Below are 18,488 nucleotides of genomic sequence, written 5' to 3' on the forward strand. Positions count from 1 at the left end.
CACCTACCCGTCGGATCTACAAGATCACACCCAAGAGCGTTTCAGACTGTTGCTCCGAAAATCTGGAACCAACTACCAATTGAAATTAAGACTTGTTCCGATGTTGATCTGTTCAAAACATTATTAAAAACTCACCTGTTTAAGAAAAGTTATGGCATGAGCGATTAATTGACAATATAATAACTTTATGTTATTTGCTTAAACTGTTTAGGATGCAACCTAATGTCATGATCTTTTTGAACTTATTAGCAATTAGACTGTTAGCTCGCTTCACAAGCATGTCATCTTCGTTCCAAAACTTTTTATGTCCTATGCATACACTCCTTGATAGTTATCTTGTTCTAGTATCTTTGTTTCACACAATAGAGCATAAGTTTTGTGGTTTATCCACTGGGCTTAGAGTTTGTGTTTAAGCTACCAAATTTTATTATTTATTATATATATAAGTTACACTCTCTATCTTCCCATCAATGACACTTATATGTCTACTAAAACATTATTCTTCTTAATTTTTTCTAGATTAATTTTAAAATCAATAACAGACTCTGAATTTCTGTTATTGAAGATGGGAAAGTCTTCGATAACAAAGTTTGAGATCCGGCTTCACAACCCTCTGGCAGTATACTATGCCGGACAGACCATAGCAGGACAGGTGTTTCTCGAATTAGCAGCTGATCTTTACTTCCCTGACATTACCTTGGAAATGCATGGTGACGCCAATGTAAATGTATTTACATAATCCGAGTTTAAGTTATATCCTAGAGGGGGGGGGGTACCAATGGCATAAATGGCATAATGGAGAATTGGCCAAACAAAATTTCCATTTATGCCATGAAATTTCTATGCCATTCGATGAATTTTATGCCATTTTTCTCCATTCTATGCCATTCGAAATATGAAATTTTAAAACTTTGAACTGAGAATTTAATTTAACGAATTGTCTGCACCCCACTAGTACTGTCCACCTTTATCTCTATTTATTGTACTACAACATCTATTTTCACCCATTAAATTCCTCAAAATATCCCTAGCAATGGGCATTATTGAAATTTATAATTACGTTCAATGTATATCAATATGATATGATGATTTGGTTGATTGTGGACAAGTGACCGAGCAGTATGGCATAGTACACGCTACACACCGTATAACAGAGAGGACAGTCGACTGAATGCTCCCAGTCAATCGGATATCCAAATTAACAGTGGAAAACTGTAACATTACCAACTCGATTAAAATATTATTTGTTAATGATGTGTACAGATGTATCGTGTCGGGACCGTGTTCATGTAGAATGTTTTGAAATTTAAACATTTTCACAAGATTGATAATGATCTGTGTTTCGAATGGGTAGCCTCTTAAAAATAATATTCATTGATATCTCGATGAACCTGTATATATTAGTATTACATAGCAGTTCACCAAATGACCTGAAATACTTGCTTCCTATTATACAAAATTATGATGACATAATATTTTGCTTAAATATCTTCATATTCACTGCTGCATGGCAACATAGCACTCCTTAATTAGTTTTCTATAATAACGTTAATCTAGTATAATCATTGTAGGATTTTGAACATCTCACAATTTGGGCTGTAGGACTGTAGAGCGGGGGACTGTATGGCGTACTTGCATTGGTCAAAAGTAGGACCCAAGAGCGGAGTCAAATCACCAGAGTAGGAATCTAGAGCGGAACCCCCTTACCGGAACCATACTATAAGGACCCTAGAGTGGAGTCAAATCGCCAGGATAGGACTCTAGAGCGGAACTCCCTTACCGAAACCATACTATGAGGACTCTAGAGCGGTACCGACATGTAAATTTTGGACCGGTTAGAAATTTTAGATCGGACTGTAGAGTGGACTTGGTCGGAAGATTGATATCAGATTAGATGCAACTCGTGATTGATTATTATAATAGTGAGATTAGAATAATTCATGGAGTTGTTGAAGCAGAAAATTGTCCTAGATTATTTATATTATACATCATATCATATTGTAATTTTTAGATACGTTAGACAATTGTTCGGTATAAACTTCTTCCATTTGACTGAAATATCCTGATGCTACTCTAAAATGCAAAAAGATTCTTTGATAAAGAGGTATAATTATGAACTGGTCGATGTGATTTCGCTAAGCGAAATACCGACCAAGTACGTGCATGTGCACTCAAGCAGATCATTTAGGAATGAGGATCTCATCGCGTGACACTTTAGCACCTACTAAGGGTATCTCATGTTCAGTCTAGTGACAGGGTATGTTCCAGATCAGATCCCATCGCATAGCGGTTCTTGTTAGTGATTTCGATAGTGCAGTATAAATGTCACAGAGAATTTGGTTTAGTATATCACATTCGATTCCTACTCCTCTTTACAACTATCTACAATATGCTGAGTAACAAGGCCGTCTTCATCCGGGGACGAACAGCTGAGATGGGTACGGGAGAACGGACTGAAGAAGGACTACGACGAAGGAATTAACGACCCCCTTACCAATTCCTGGACTTCAGGTCCTGTTCGAGTGTGGATACGTAGACTTATGCACTATGCAGCTTGCCTTTCTCCCAGTAGACGATGTTCTCCCTTCTTTCATGGAGCTCCTAGATCTTATACCCTCCCACCTTGGCCTCGACGACTTCCTTAACTACTTCATGACGAATTGGGTACAGGGAGTTTCCACCGCTCGTAGCACCAAACCTGCCCGCTTTCCTCCGCAATCCTGGAACCTCGTCGACCGGACTACCTGCAACTTCAACTACGCAGAGGCCTTCAACAGAAAGTTTGCAGCAATGTTAAGACACTCTTACCCAACTATCTGGACCTTTCTTCAAGCCGTCTACATAGAACAGTCCACTACAGATGAGATGATGCTCAAGGAGAGTTACGGGGATGCTCCTCCTGCAAAACGAGCCCGTCAGCGTACCAAGGACAGCCGACTGGCACATTTAGTAAAAGTCTACGACGATCATGACATTGTCTCACTCTCCCACCTTGACATGTTGAGGAACGTGATGGTCGAGGAACTGAGTGAACTATTCTAAGATATTTGATTCGCAGTATTAATGTATAATAAGTTGTATCAATTCTATCATCATTATGTGACGACTATTATTAATCATTGATTAAAAAACATAGCTCAATCTTCAAAACTTTACTCTCAAATTTCTAACCGCTCTAAAATTTGCATGTGGGTACCGCTCTAGAGTCTTCATAGTATGGGTCCGGTCAGGGAGTTCCGCTCTAGAATCCTACCTTGGCGATTTGACTCCGCTCTAGGGTCCTCATAGTATGGGTCCGGTAAGGGGGTTCTGCTCTAGAGTCCTACCCTGGTGATTTGACTCCGCTCTAGGGTCCTACTTTCGAATTTGCTTTTCTTGAATAGTCAAATGTTTGGTATATGTTTGATATAATACATTTCTATTTTCTTTATTTGTCATATGAATCTTTAAAGATCATTCCAAGCGTTATAAAACATGAAACATATCTCTTATTCAAGTACTAATAATATTTGCGAATTTAAAGTCATCCTAAAGGTCAAATATGAAGAGCTAAATTCATGGCATAAATTGGCATAAATGGAGAATTGGCCAAACAAAATTTCCATTTATGCCATGAAATTTCTATGCCATTTGATGAATTTTATGCCATTTTTCTCCATTCTATGCCATTGGTACCCCCCCATCCTAGATCTGGAGGGGGATTATTTAAAACATATAATTGATACGTAGTTAGTTTAGCAGGAGCTATCAAAATACATGTGTAAATCGTCTATAATATGCGCACAGTAACGTGCTCGTGATCGGGAGTGGACCAATGATAGGGGACTTTGCACCCCACCCCACTCCACCCCACCCCACCCCACCCCACCCCACCCCACCCCACCCCACCCCACCCCACCCTTACAGCATAAACACGCAGTTATTTAACTCCGGGTATTTTATATTTTAGGTTGCTTGGACGGAGGAAGAGGGGAGTAGAGACAATTTGCGCACAGTTCGCTATAAAAACTCTGAGACCTACCTTAACATAGAACTGTATCTTATCGGGGTCGGTAAAAAAGAAAGAAAGCTTCAGGCTGGACGTCACAACTTGCCCTTCTCTATAGCTCTTCCCATAAACCTACCCTCCACTTTCATTGGAGATCATGGTTAGTGGATGAATCATGGTTAGTGGATAAATTGAACAATTGACATAAGTAGTGGATGTCCTTGCTGTACGGCAAGTTAAACAAGGAACTGAAACTACTAGGTTCCGTACAGACTCAACTCTGCACTCGTGTCAATATGTTCATTATATGCAAGCCTCTTGATTTATAATCACCGGGTCTAGTAATTGTTTAAGAGAGTTCTCTGGCAGTTACGAAACTCGAGAGACTGTGGGATACTGAAGGGAAAGGAAGCAGTTCTAACGAGCGCTTCTCAAACACAAGGATATATCTTGTGAACTTGGCTAGTATATATCAAACATTTGACATGGAGTTGTAGAGTGAGTTATGTGCCTCGCCGGGCTAAAGTAGTGGATGTCCTTGCTGTACGGCAAGTTAAACAAGGAACTGAAACTACTAGGTTCCGTAGTCCGTACAGACTCAACTCTGCACTCGTGTCAATATGTTCATTATATGCAAGCCTCTTGATTTATAATCACCGGGTCTAGTAATTGTTTAAGAGAGTTCTCTGGCAGTTACGAAACTCGAGAGACTGTGGGATACTGAAGGGAAAGGAAGCAGTTCTAACGAGCGCTTCTCAAACACAAGGATATATCTTGTGAACTTGGCTAGTATATATCAAACATTTGACATGGAGTTGTAGAGTGAGTTATGTGCCTCGCCGGGCTAAAGTAGTGGATGTCCTTGCTGTACGGCAAGTTAAACAAGGAACTGAAACTACTAGGTTCCGTACAGACTCAACTCTGCACTCGTGTCAATATGTTCATTATATGCAAGCCTCTTGATTTATAATGATGATTTATCATTACATATCGTTTGTAATTTTTCGATTTAACTTGAAACTCGATTACACACAGCGACAAAGATTGAAACTTACAACACATACCCACAGGGAGGGTCCAGTATAACTTGACTGTTAAAATTGACGATTTTTTAATGACAATAGCCAATATCGACATTGATGTCACAGTTGTGTCATTGCTCGACCTCAACCAGGATCCCAACTGTGAGTTTTCAATTTATCTTCTTTTTTTAAATGAGAAATGTATATGTACGGGTATCGGCCTTACAAAATGACAGTAAAAAGGAGATGGCTCTGAAATGCACAAAAATGAGTTTTGTTCATGTTTTATTATCAGATAGGTAGTTCAACAAGTATATTTTTCTACCCAGGGGTTGATTTGATTGAAAAACCTAAATTTGGCGATAACAATTGTCATCTTTAAAATCGTCTAAAAAACATGCCTTACAAAATGACAATTTCGTCACGGCTGTCATTTTTTAACAGCAGCCTATAGAAATTTGATTTCACCTAGGACAGCTACAGTTAGATAAATATGATAGATTTAAGATTAGAATAGCTTTTACAGGAAAAAGGATGATGAAAAAAATTGGGCAATTTCGCGTGAAATAGTGCCTTACAAAATGACAACCCAAAACGGCATCACTTCAAATCCGATTTGGGAAAAAGTTTCATTATTCTTTCACGTGTCTTACTGTTAGATATATATGTTGTTTATATTACAAGTTCTTTTTTTACCAGAATATATTAAAAAGGAATAATTTTTATACTTTGAAAAATTGAAAAAATGTCACTTTTGAGGCGTAAAAATAATTTTTTGTTTTCATACTTGAACACAGTATTTGGTTATATTTGATATGTTCTATGCCTAGATAGATCACTTTTCAGTGGGTAGTTAACGTTTGACATGTTAATACTCTCTGCTTTCACAAAATAGAAGCTTTATTTCGTTGAGTTTTGAAATGTTTTTAAAACATTTTGATATCAGAGCTGCACTTTTGTAATGCTACTTGATTGTTAACTGTCAGATTATGATTATTTTTAACTCCTTCTTGTATTGACTGTTTTTGATCCATTTTAGATGATGAAAGTAATTCAATCTGAAACATTGTCATTTTGTAAGGCTTTTCGGTGTCATTTTGTGAGGCATTTTGATCAAAATTGATGATCAAACAAACACATTTAGGCTCATCATAAGCTTACTGGGTTTTAGAATACCAATAATTAGGCAAGGGGCATCCAATATAAATATGCCATCTTTGTATCATAAATTAAAACTGTCATTTTGTGAGGCATAACACTGTCATTTTGTGAGGCTAGGTCGTTTTTTTTGTCATTTTTTCTACCAAAGTCACTAAATCAGTTTTTTTATTAAACCAGAGTAGACTTTGATTGACATAAGTCATGGTAGTACCTGGTTTCCTGGGGTTAAATTCAAAACTTTGGTCTCCATTCTGGTTAACAGTTAGGCGGGGCAATGACTGATCACTGAACAGCAAAAACGTCCATATTTATGTAAGAAATATAGATTCTATGTCATTATCATTCCTTGGGAAGTGTTAATTAATGCTTTTTCTTTCATACAGTAAAAGGAATAGGGTTCAATGTATAGGGAACCTAAGCAAGAGCATGGTCTATGTGGACTGTCATTTTGTGAGGCCTGTCATTTTGTAAGGCCGATACCCGTATAGATTTTTGTTTTATTTATAAAACATTAATTATAAAATCTATTTCAGCTAAACCAAAATACGACGGTTAAACCATAAAGATATTGGTGCCGACCCTACATAAAATACAGAATTTAAATTGAAGATAAAATGTTCTTAATATCTTAAAACAACAAGTGTTCTTATCTCAACAAGAAGTGTAAAATATTCAGTGATTAAGTTATTGTAGGCTAACAATAATAACATAGACCTTGATATGTCATAAAACTTTGGTTCTCCTCTCCACCAGTTTCCGCAGCTAACATTTGCTAGTTTTAAACGGGCTATCCAGATCACTGAATTTTTGAGGAAATTTCGAGGAAATTTTGCTGAAGCACCATTAACCAAAATTCGCTTAACAAGAGTAATCCTGTACCAGTGTACCTGGCAAAAGTTCCGCACACATTGGGACTTTCGCTAAGTGTCTCGATGTAATTCGACTTATATGACCTTAAATAACACTTGTTTCTCGGGTACACTTTTTCACCAGTGGGGCATATCTCGGAATCTCGGCATGTATATAAGTATATAGCTAAAATTTGCTAGTTCTAAAAGAGTAAAAGGGCTATCCAGATCACTGAATTTTGCTGAAGGACCATTAACCCTAATTTTCTAAACAAGAGGGAAAATGTGAAATTTCATTTTTGTGGACATAGGTTTTCCGTCTGAACTTGGGCAGTGTTTCTATTAAGTCAATGTAAAACCTTTTATCTTGTGTGTTGATAACAGTTGCTCTCTTATCAGTAAAATCGTTTAATCGCACTACGATCACCGTGTAGCCTTGAAATACAATTTAACTTTAATTAGTGACCTGTACATGATGGAGGACACAGATGTGCACTCAACATTTTTCACTGAAGCGCAACAGGACTTTAACACTTTGATTTCTAAAGTTGCAGAAGCCACGAACTGTGAACATGGTTTTCAGTTGAAAAGTTTGAAATGCCAACCAAGAAGGTTTTGTTACACTTAATGTTTAGTGTGTACAGTCAGATGAGTCTCTTCGTCACAGAAACTATGAATGCAACGAAAAGATGCTGAAGAATTGAAAAGCTTTCTCATCCGATTACAGGAGTCGGTTATCAAAGCCAAATTGAAGCAGTGTGTACCGTATTCGCTATGTTCACCAAAAGTCACCAGTTCTGATGTACCTCATTCGCCATGTTCTCTAAAACTTGCCATTTAGATAAGATACATTTACTCGACAAAGCTCATAATATATCTTAAAACATAACCGCTGATCAACCACATTATTTCAGGTGCAGCATCGCCGCGTACCATCAGTGGGAGTAAGAAGTTTGGATTTCTCTGCTGTACTTCTGGTCCACTCAGAGCTACACTCTCCTTCCCCAAGCTGGGGTGGGTGGGTGGTGAGACCCTCTCCTTTTCCGTTAGTATAGAGAATCTTAGCAACAAGGTCATGACCAAATCAACGATACAGCTGATTGAGCGCGATATTTTCACATCATCGTGTGGTCGTCAGCGGACCGTAAACAAGACAATATTGACCCGCAAGAGGGGAAGGATTGCACCGGGTGCCAGTTTCACGTGGAGTAATGTCGAGCTCCTCCTACCACCCCTCCCGCCCTCCCACCTCATCCACTGTAACATCATAGATATAATGTACACTGTGGTGCTCAGTGTGCATCCCTCATGGTTAGGGTCAGATCTGAACGTTCCGGTGAACATCACCATCGGTACAATCCCACTTCGTCAACAGGTGCAACACATCAATTACCAATACCAGCCAGACAGGAAAGCACCGCCTCCAGCCATAAGTGCACCACCACCAGACATTAGTGCACCAACACCAGACATTAATGCACCACCACTACCCAGCTATGAAGAAATGGTGCACGGTGGGGCGGCGATGTAGGGGACTGAGGGAGAAGGGGAATGAGGTCCAGGGAGGTGGGACTTATGCTCCTAGTTATCCGACTTATGCATTTAATAATAGCTAATTACTTCAAGACAGTCTACTCTTTATATGTTAGTCACTAACTGATCACTAACTTAGATAATAATAAAGTCACTGTCAGGTTCCACACTAAGTTATAATTAACACAATAAAAATACACTAGTCAACTATGTAAATAATCATCACTGTTGTAGTGACAATAATTATAATATTATTTATATATAACTATTTTTGTAAATTGGTCATTAGAACTACCGGCACCGTCCGGAATAAATATCTGTTTTTTTTTAATTTTTGTTATTTTAATGCAGTCACTCAAATAAGTTTATATCAGGACACTTTAACAAAGACACATACTCTGCCCACAATAAGGGGCCATAATTGTCTCAATTATGTAATTGTATAGAATTATTATTATTATTATTATTGTTTTTGTTATACTGTTTGATGATGTTTTGAAGAAAGTTTAAAAATTGCGAAAGAAAATGTACCGCATGTAATTGTACACTGTAGCGTTTTTAAACAACTTTTTAGTTTATGATAAGTGGTTGATGAATATAACTGTAACTGTTTGTTTTTTTTGAAATGTTGAATGAAGTTTTTTAAAGTTTTTGGTTAAAAAAAAAGAATAAACGATAAAGGTTACGTCATAATTTTCAATTTTCATTCTCACTTATATCTTTATATTAAATAAAATTATATTGTTATGTTTCTTATAATTTTGTAAACATTAGCCGGTGTACCAAAAACCGGTCCCCAAACAAACAAAATGGTGAAATTTTACAATTTGGAAACTTGATTCACCATGAAAATCATTCACCATTTTTTACCATTTGAATGTTCTAATTTCGAATTTATATCAAATCGAAATATTAAATTTGTATTCTGGTAAGTATACGATAATACCGAGAGCTCAGTTTCGATGTACCTTACTCCTGATGCATGGCCATGTTCACCAAAAGTTACTAGTTTTTATATACCTTACTCGCTAAGTTTACTAGTAATACTCGATCTGGCCGTCTGGAAGCCCATAGAATTCCAGTTCAGAAGCCGAGTAAGGAGGTGCGGCTACTGATGAGAAGCCTCCTTAAAGTTTATTTGGGTTAGAAACGACATCTGGGTCCCTACCCTCGCACAAGATTATTCTCTATTTTCTTGTTGTGTTCATAATTCTGACGTTATGTCAAAGTGGGTATCTATGTAATTTTCATAATAATTTAATGGTTACCTTCATAGTTCATGCCCACAGTTCAATATTTCAACCTACCAATTTACCATACCTTATACTCATTAACTTATAACTTATTATTTATATACTATAATATGTTTTGATTCTTAGTCCTTAGAAGGGCACTCTATTAACAGTTTTGGACTGATTTGAATGTCCTGCACAGCAGATCGAAGCATCTCTAAATTATTTACTATCTTTATTATATTGCTGTGTAAATTTGATTCTAATTCTAATTCTAATAATTCTCCAAAATCCCTCTTTTTCTGCAAAAAATGACCATTCTTAACCTTTCACTACTATACTGTCTTTTTACAAAAGAGTGTGAATGGAAAAAATCAAGAGATATTTACTCAATTTCTCTTGGCAACACACGGATTTATATTCAAATATTTAACTTCTTCCTTCTTCTTCTTCTTGATATAATTTACACTCTCTATTTTCCCATAAATGACACTTATATGTCTACTAAAACATCAGTCTTCTTAAATTTTTCTAGATTAATTTAAAATCAATAACAGACTCTGAATTTCTGTTATTGAAGATGGGAAAGTATTCGATATTTTTAAAAATCTAAATCTTTTCAAACAATACATAATTATACAGAATTGAATGCTTCTAAATAAACCCAGCAGTTATAAAAGGAGAAAACCGATATAGCCCTAATATCCACTATCCCAGTATGAAACCCAAATTATGTATTGAAAGAGGGGTAACCAAAACACAGTAGTGTAAAGTAAGAAATACATTGGGCCCTAGCAAAAAATTAATTAATCAATGAATTAAAACATATAATATTATTGTAATTATAGAAAATATATCACTCTGAAGGCTCCTTCTCCGAGCTAATGACTCTAAAGTTCCTGATAACATGAACTTTATCAGGCTCTGCTGTCCTTTTATTGAGTAGTTGGTCGACATCTTTCTTGTAGGCCATCCTGTCTGCAGCTGATCTATCTGGAGTAATGTAAACTGAACTAAACCCGTCTACATGTCTTAGTAGCTTAGTCTTGCTCAAGATGGTACGAGCTTGATCTGAGCTTGACAAAATGAATTTCACTGGCCTGACTCGTTCAATTGTGTCCTTTCCAACTCGTTTACATCTCAAAATTGTCGGTTTTTCGTTGAGATGGTCCAACAAAATACCAGATACCTTAGTATCCAGGTTCTCCTCAGTCTCTGGAAGCCCAAAGATAATCAGACTTTTACTTCGATCTTCTTCTAGGGAAACCCTTTTCACCGCAGCTTGGATCTTCTTCGGTGCAAAGGCGTTTTTGCATGTGTTTTTCAAAAGAGACGAAAAGGTTTTGATCTTTTTCTGAGCTTCACTTTTCACAGTTCCAATCTCATCATCCTTCTTCAAAGCTAACTTCTCCTGCAAATCACTGATTTTAGCCATATCTTCTTCTTGCTTAGAGAGCAACTTCTCTTGTAGTTCTATGATTTTAGTCGCATCCGCTATTTTTTCTTTCCTGAACATTCTGTTGTCGTCAGCTGTTTCTGTGGCGGATTGTAACAATGGACCACAATAATTGTCCAGCATACAGCACACTGTCTCTAACCATTCTGATAACCTTTCTCTAGGCACACTTCTCTGGTTCAGTTTATCAAACCGCACATCATCGTTGTGTTCAACTCCGATTTTACTTCTAATCTCCTTGAAAATACTGTCAGTCGCCATGTATATCTGATTCACATATATTCCGTAAGGAACTGGCCATTCACGACCATATCATCATCTAACATATCCATATGTTCATTCTGTAGCGGAAGTGGCATCGTACACGTTGTACAGAAAATGTACAAACAATGTGTAAGCCGTGAATATTGAGTGATTAGGAGCAGGCATGGAATAGAGTCTGTAGTACGAGATGTTCTATTAAATTATTATACTACATATTATAGTAAAGTTCTAAAAAAGATCATATTTTGTAAAGTTGTGTAAGCCGTGATTATTTGATCTAGATTATTTGATAGATTTTAGATAGTATTGTGTAATAAGGCAGTATTGTGTAATAAGGCAGTATTGTGTAATAAGGCAGTGGAAGTGGAACATCCAGTTCTGGTCTGTGGTTAGGGAAAGTTGGGAAAGAGAAGACAATGGCGATAATGGGTGAAACCTCACCTGGGCAGGCGAGAAATATATCACCCTCTAGAGGAGAGACAATGAATTTAGGAAACCTCAGACGTAAAGCCTTTGTGTAGACAGAGAGTCAAAGATAGCTCCTAGAAGATGTGAGTTCTAACAAACTATGGATTCAGAGGTCATCAGACAGGAAGCTTTGATAAAAAGATGAATAGTCGTAACAACTGGACTCGGGACAATGAAGCTTTAGTGGGAGATAAGACCAGCTGCCAAAGGTGTGAGCAGGGGCACGTGAGTCTGGTTAGAGAGGTCGGGTGAAAAACCACGGACAGGACATTATATAAGGTCCGGTGGAAAGGTCAGAAAGAGAGATAGAGTTTGCCCGATTCGAGGGCCATTGATATAGGTTACTTTGGAGCCAGGACCTGTTACGTCAGGGTCCCGGAGAGAGCATTATCGTGGTCTGTAGTTAGTGAACTGTGCGGAGGACATGAGCAGTCTGGCTTAAGTGTAGAGAGAGTCAACAATGATTAACTCAGGAGAGCAGGAATAGGCTGTGTTGTAGCCAGGGTTAACACGGGTTAATCCAACACGAGTGGGTTCGTGTCAACAACAATCGGGCTCAGGTGGAGCGAGAATGAACTATAGTGGATTTGGGCCTGATATAAGGACGGTCAGCGAGGACTGAAAGTGTTATGTAAGTGTAGTTTAAGGGTAAGACTTCGTTAGAGACGGTTAACGATGGTTAACCGTGATAGGTAAAGGTAGAGTAAGGACGTGTGTTTTATAACTTAGATGTAGGGCGTTATAAGTCAGAGTAATTAGGAAGTGTATTTTGTAAGTAATTGAATTGTTAATCATTTTGTTTCTTACCCTTTTTTACCATCATTATTACTTTCGTTTTTGTTGTTCGTAACCTAAATTACTACAAATAATCTACGAATCTGAAGCAAGTGATGACTGCTTACAAATGTATACAAATCTACAAAGCCAGAGAGACAATTCAACGCGCAAACATAACAAAGTTTGAGATCCGGCTTCACGACCCTCTGGCAGTATACTATGCCGGACAGACCATAGCAGGACAGGTGTTTCTCGAATTATCAGCTGAGCTTAACTTCGGTGCCATTACCTTGGAAATGCATGGTGACGCCAATGTAAGTGTATTTACATAATCCGAGTTTAAGTTATATCCTAGATCTGGAGGGGGATTATTTAAAACATATAATTGATACGAAAAGTCAGTTTAGCAGGAGCTATCAAACTAAATGTGTAAATCGTCTATATGCGCACAGTCACGTGCTCGTGATCGGGAGTGGACCAATGATAGGGGACCTTGCTGGGTAGGCAATTATTATAGTGATCATCCAGTAAAGCGAGTGATTGGCTTGCTTATTTGTTGCCACTTAGTGAAGATTAATATGGTCCCTAGTCTATATAAATTATTCATTGTGGTTACCTCGTTGAAATTGTGGATTACTCAACTCTTCCCACCCCACCCCACCCCACTCAACTCCACCCCACCCCACCCCACCCCACCACACCGCATCCCACCCCAGCCAACCCCACCCCACCCCACCCTTACAGCATAAACACGCAGTTATTTAACTCCGGGTATCTTCTATAGGTTGCTTGGACAGAGGAAGAGGGAAGTAGAGACAATTTGCGCACAATTCACTATAAAAACTCTGAGACCTACCTTAACATAGAACAGTATCTCATCGGGGACGGCAAAGAGGAGAGAAAGCTTCCGGCTGGATGTCACAACTTGCCCTTCTCTATAGCTCTTCCCACGAACATACCCGCCACTTTCATTGGAGATCATGGTTAGTGGATGAATCATGGTTAGTGGATAAATTGAACAATTGGCATAATGATGATTTATCATTGCATTTCGTTTGTAATTTTGCGATTTAACTTGAAACTCGATTACACACAGCGACACACATTGAAACTTACAACACATACCTACAGGGAGGGTCCAGTATAACTTGTCTGCTAAAATTGATAGAAGAACACGATTAGACATTAACCTTGATGTCACAGTTGTGTCATTGCTCGACCTCAACCAGGATCCCAGTGAGTATTAAATTCATTTTTATTTTTAAGTACATTTTACATTTACAATTACAAAAAAATGTTCTTATTTTAAAACAACAAATGTTCTTATCTCACCAAAAAGTGTAAAATGATCAGTGATTAAGTTATTGTAAGCTAACAATAATAACATAGACCTTAATACTGTCATAAAACTTTGGTTCACCTCTCCACCAGTTTCCGCAGCTAACAGTTGCTAGTTTTAAACGGGCTATCCAGATCACTGAATTTTTGAGGAAATTTCGAGGAAGTTTTGTTGAAGCACCATTAACCCTAATTTGCTAAACAAGAGGGAAAATGTGAGATATCATTTTTGTGGACATAGGTTTTCCGTCTGAACTTGGGCAGTGTTTCTATTAAGTCAATGTAAAACCTTTTAGCTTGTGTGTTGATAACAGTTGCTCTCTTATGCTCTCTGGTATGACTCTGGTATGGCTCTGATTGTGATAGGGTTCTGAGAGATAAAGAGAAATGGAGAGAAAAGGCTAATGAATCTGGCAATGAGTCCGATCTTGAAAAGTTCCGTCAGTACCGCAAAGATTTTAAACGCATAATGAACGAAAAGATGAGACTCAGTGTCGAAGATGATTCTGATTCTGCCCTTATTTCCAAAAAGTTTTGGACACACGTGAAATCAAAGTCTAAGTCGACTAGGATACCTGAAACGGTCCGATACGGTGATCGTTTTAGGAACACACCAGTTGAACAGGCTAGCTTATTCAATGAATACTTCTATCAACAATTCTCCTCAAGTAGCTCATATGACATTGACATCGACATGAGCTCCAGTAACAATTTCATGGATTTGAGATTTCACGTGTTGGATGTTTTGTTAATTTTGAAAGGGGTTAAACCAGGTAAAGCCGCAGGTCCAGATGGTATCCATGGCACTGTGTTAAAAAATTGTGCGAGCACTCTTGCAAAGCCTCTAACCATGATTTTCAACACCTCTTTTGTGACTGGATGTGTGCCGGAGGAATGGAAGCTTGCTTCTGTTGTTCCGGTACACAAGAAGGGTGAAAAAGGATCTGTTGAAAATTACAGACCCATCTCACTGACATGCTTAGTTATGAAAGTTTTTGAACGTTGTATTTCGAAAGAGTTGCTCGCAGCTTGTGAAGGGTTAATCGACTGTAGACAACACGGTTTTGTTAATGGGAAGTCTTGCACTACCCAGATGGTCCCATTCACAGACAACCTTGCACTGGCCCTGAACAATAAGTCAAGATCCGACATTGTTTATTTTGATTTTGCTAAGGCATTTGACAGTGTATCACATGACTTAATCCTTCGCAAGCTAAAAAATTTATATGGTATTGATGGTCTGATGCTTAGATTTTTAAAGTCGTATTTACAAGACAGACGACAGCAGGTTGTTGTAGGTGGAGCTGTCTCAAGCATGCTTCCCGTGCAATCAGGAGTGCCCCAGGGATCTATTCTGGGACCACTTCTGTTTGTTCTATTCATTAACGACATGTTCTCGTGTGTTTCGGAGGATACAAATGTAGCATTGTATGCAGATGACACCAAAATTTGGAGGGTCATCGAATGCTTTGAAGACCACTATATTCTCCAAGGAGATATAGACAGGTTGTTTGCCTGGTCAATCGATAACAAAATGACTTTTCACCCTTCAAAGTGTAAGGTGTTATCTGTAACTCTGCAAAGAAATGTATTAGACAATCTTCCTTTTAATATTTATTGGTATAATCGTAATGAAGTCATAATTGATTATGTGGCATCCCATACAGATCTTGGTGTAATAATGAACAACAGGTTTCTGTGGGGTGCACATTGTGATCAATTGATATCTAAAGCAAGCTCGAAGCTTGGGCTCTTAAAGAGAACCTGTCATTTTACCATGGATAAACGCCAAAAGAGGGCTTTCTACCTTACCATTGTAAGATCAATCTTTGAACATTGCTCAGTTATATGGTGTCCTCAGCGATCGACACACATGTCGAAGTTTGAGGCAATCCAGAAAAGAGCGATCAAATGGATCAATGGACAACAGTTTGATCATTATAGTGATATTGTATTCTATGAGAAGCAGAAGGAGCTTAAAATTCTACCCATTAGATCTAAGTTCATCCATAATTCAATTACGCTCTTCTATAAAATAGTAAATGATTTGGTAAGTATATCTCTACCTGAATATATTACTGTTGTTGAAGCTGGAACAATGAGGTACACAAGGAGCACGGCATCAGTCATTGAAGGACTTGACACCAGCACATATACCTGCTCTATTGTACCAAACTGCGATAGTTTCAGAAACAGCTTCTTTTATAGAACAATGCTTCTGTGGAATGCACTGCCAGCCTATGTTAGACAGACTGAGAAAATTTCTATTTTCAAAACAAAGCTAACTGAATTTCTCTGGTCTTCTGACGTATGCTGGCCTGATTAGACGGCCCATCATGGAATATTATTATATATATATATTTTACTTTATGAATGTCATACTCTCTATAATTTGCCCCTCGCACCTGCAGTAGAACGCGCCGTTTTTTCTTTTATGAAACAACCCGAAACAAGCGCGTCACGCAGTACGTGAGTGGCTAGATTATAGATTGTTTTATTAAAATATTATTTAATTATGTTATTTTGTTGTTATGTCGTGTAAGTTTGTGGAGTAGTAGCAAGAAGGTATCGTATACATTTAAATTTGTTCTCTTGATTATTTATTAATGATTTTATGTAGGGTCGGCACCAATGTAATTATGGTCTTACCACCGTGTTTTGGTTCAGCCGAAATAAATTTTACCTTGATGTTTTTACATTTTGTTTCTCACTCCAGCTGAGTCTGGTAGTGTTGAGTATCATGAATATTTTTCTAGCTCTATTTTTCCATGTTTTTGCTTCACAGGAGATATTGTGGTCTTTTTATTGAATATAACTGTAATACATTGATGTAAAGTTTATTTGAATTTTGAAATTAAAAAAAAAAGTAAAATCGTTTAATCGCACTACGATCGTGTAGCCTTGAAATACAATTTAACTTTAAGTAGTAACCTGTACATGTTGGAGGACACAGATGTACACTCAACATTTTTCACTGAAGCGCAACAGGACTTTAACACTTTGATTTCTAAAGTTGCAGAAGCCTCGAACTGTGAACATGGTTTTCAGTTGAAAAGTTTGAAATGCCAACCAAGAAGGTTTTGTTACACTTAATGTATAGTGTGTACAGTCAGATGAGTCTCTTCGTCACAGAAACTATGAATGCAACGAAAAGATGCTGAAGAATTGAAAAGCATTCTCATCCGATTACAGGAGTCGGTTATCACAGCCAAATCGAAGCAGTGTGTACCGTATTCGCTATGTTCACCAAAAGTCACCAGTGCAGTTCTGATGTACCTCATTCGCCATATTCTCTAAAACTTGCCATTTAGATAAGATACATTTACTCGACAAAGCTCATAATATATCTTAAAACATAACCGCTGATAAACCACATTATTTCAGGTGCAGCATCGCCGCGTACCATCAGTGGGAGTAAGAAGTTTGGATTTCTCTGCTGTACTTCTGGTCCACTCAGCGCTACACTCTCCTTCCCCAAGCTGGGGTGGGTTGGTGGGGAGACCATCTCCTTTTCCGCTAGTATAGAGAATCTTAGCAACAAGGTCATGACCAAATCAACGATACAGCTGATTGAGCGCGATGTTTTCATATCATCGTGTGGTCATCAGCGGACCGTAAACAAGACATTATTGACCGACCAGAAGGGAATGATTGCACCGGGTGCCAGTTTCACGTGGATCTGGAGTGATGTCGATCTCCTCCTACCACCCCTCCTCCCGCCCTCCCACTTCATCCACTGTAACATCATAGATATAATGTACATTGTGGTGCTCAGTGTGCATCCCTCAGGGATTGGGTCAGATCTGAACGTTCCGGTGATCATCACCATCGGTACAATCCCACTTCGTCAACAAGAACAGGTGCAACACATCAACCTGAGCCAATACCAGCCGGACGCAAATGCATCGCCTCCAGACATTAGTGCACCGCCTCCAGACATTAGTGTACCGCCTACAGACATTAGTGCACCGGCTCAAAACGTTAATGCACCGGCTCCAAACGTTAATGCACCACCACAAGACATTAGTGCACCACCACCATACATTAGTGCACCGCCTCCAGACATTAGTGCACCACCACGCGACATTAGTGCACCGCCACCAGACATTAGTGCACCACCGCCCAGCTATGAAGAAGTGATGCACGGTGGGGCGGCGATGTAGGGGACTGAGGGAGAAGGGAATGAGGTCCAGGGAGGTGGGACTTATGCTACTAGTTATCCGACTTATGCGTTTAATAATAGCTAACTTCAAGACAGTCTACTCTTTATGTTAGTCACTTATCACTAACTGATCACTAACTGATCACTAACTGATCACTAACTGATCACTAACTGATCACTAACTGATCACTAACTAGTTACTAACTAGTCATTAACTAACAATTGTACACTATGTACAG

At 38.3% G+C, this 18,488-nt stretch overlaps 2 protein-coding genes across 2 annotated transcripts; both read left to right on the forward strand.

The window, feature by feature from the left end:
- Nucleotides 1–565: 565 nt before the first annotated feature.
- LOC134821420 (arrestin domain-containing protein 17-like) lies at nucleotides 566–8,639 on the forward strand. Its single transcript, XM_063832162.1, has 4 exons — nucleotides 566–721; nucleotides 3,950–4,148; nucleotides 5,059–5,172; nucleotides 7,934–8,639. Exons 1-4 carry the CDS (start codon nucleotides 566–568, stop codon nucleotides 8,548–8,550), a joined length of 1,086 nt encoding a protein of 361 aa, XP_063688232.1. The 3' UTR covers nucleotides 8,551–8,639.
- A 4,194-nt stretch (nucleotides 8,640–12,833) lies between these two features.
- On the forward strand, nucleotides 12,834–18,250 carry LOC134821421 (arrestin domain-containing protein 17-like). Its single transcript, XM_063832163.1, has 4 exons — nucleotides 12,834–13,078; nucleotides 13,534–13,732; nucleotides 13,881–13,985; nucleotides 17,472–18,250. The coding sequence occupies exons 1-4, from the start codon at nucleotides 12,863–12,865 to the stop codon at nucleotides 18,248–18,250; spliced, it is 1,299 nt and encodes a 432-aa protein (XP_063688233.1). The 5' UTR covers nucleotides 12,834–12,862.
- Nucleotides 18,251–18,488: the final 238 nt, after the last annotated feature.

The sequence above is a fragment of the Bolinopsis microptera genome, chromosome 9, assembly GCF_026151205.1.
Source record: "Bolinopsis microptera isolate Bmic1 chromosome 9, MBARI_Bmic_1.0, whole genome shotgun sequence".
In the NCBI taxonomy this organism is placed as follows: Eukaryota; Metazoa; Ctenophora; class Tentaculata; order Lobata; family Bolinopsidae; genus Bolinopsis; species Bolinopsis microptera.

Coding starts and splice junctions, on each gene's coding strand:
- LOC134821420 (XM_063832162.1), top strand. CDS start 566: ATGGGAAAGTCTTCGATAACAAAGTTTGAGATCCGGCTTCACAACCCT. Junction 722..3,949: donor AAATGCATGGTGACGCCAAT/GTAAATGTATTT, acceptor TTTATATTTTAG/GTTGCTTGGACGGAGGAAGA. Junction 5,173..7,933: donor CCTCAACCAGGATCCCAACT/GTGAGTTTTCAA, acceptor ACATTATTTCAG/GTGCAGCATCGCCGCGTACC.
- LOC134821421 (XM_063832163.1), top strand. CDS start 12,863: ATGACTGCTTACAAATGTATACAAATCTACAAAGCCAGAGAGACAATT. Junction 13,733..13,880: donor CACTTTCATTGGAGATCATG/GTTAGTGGATGA, acceptor ACATACCTACAG/GGAGGGTCCAGTATAACTTG. Junction 13,986..17,471: donor CGACCTCAACCAGGATCCCA/GTGAGTATTAAA, acceptor ACATTATTTCAG/GTGCAGCATCGCCGCGTACC.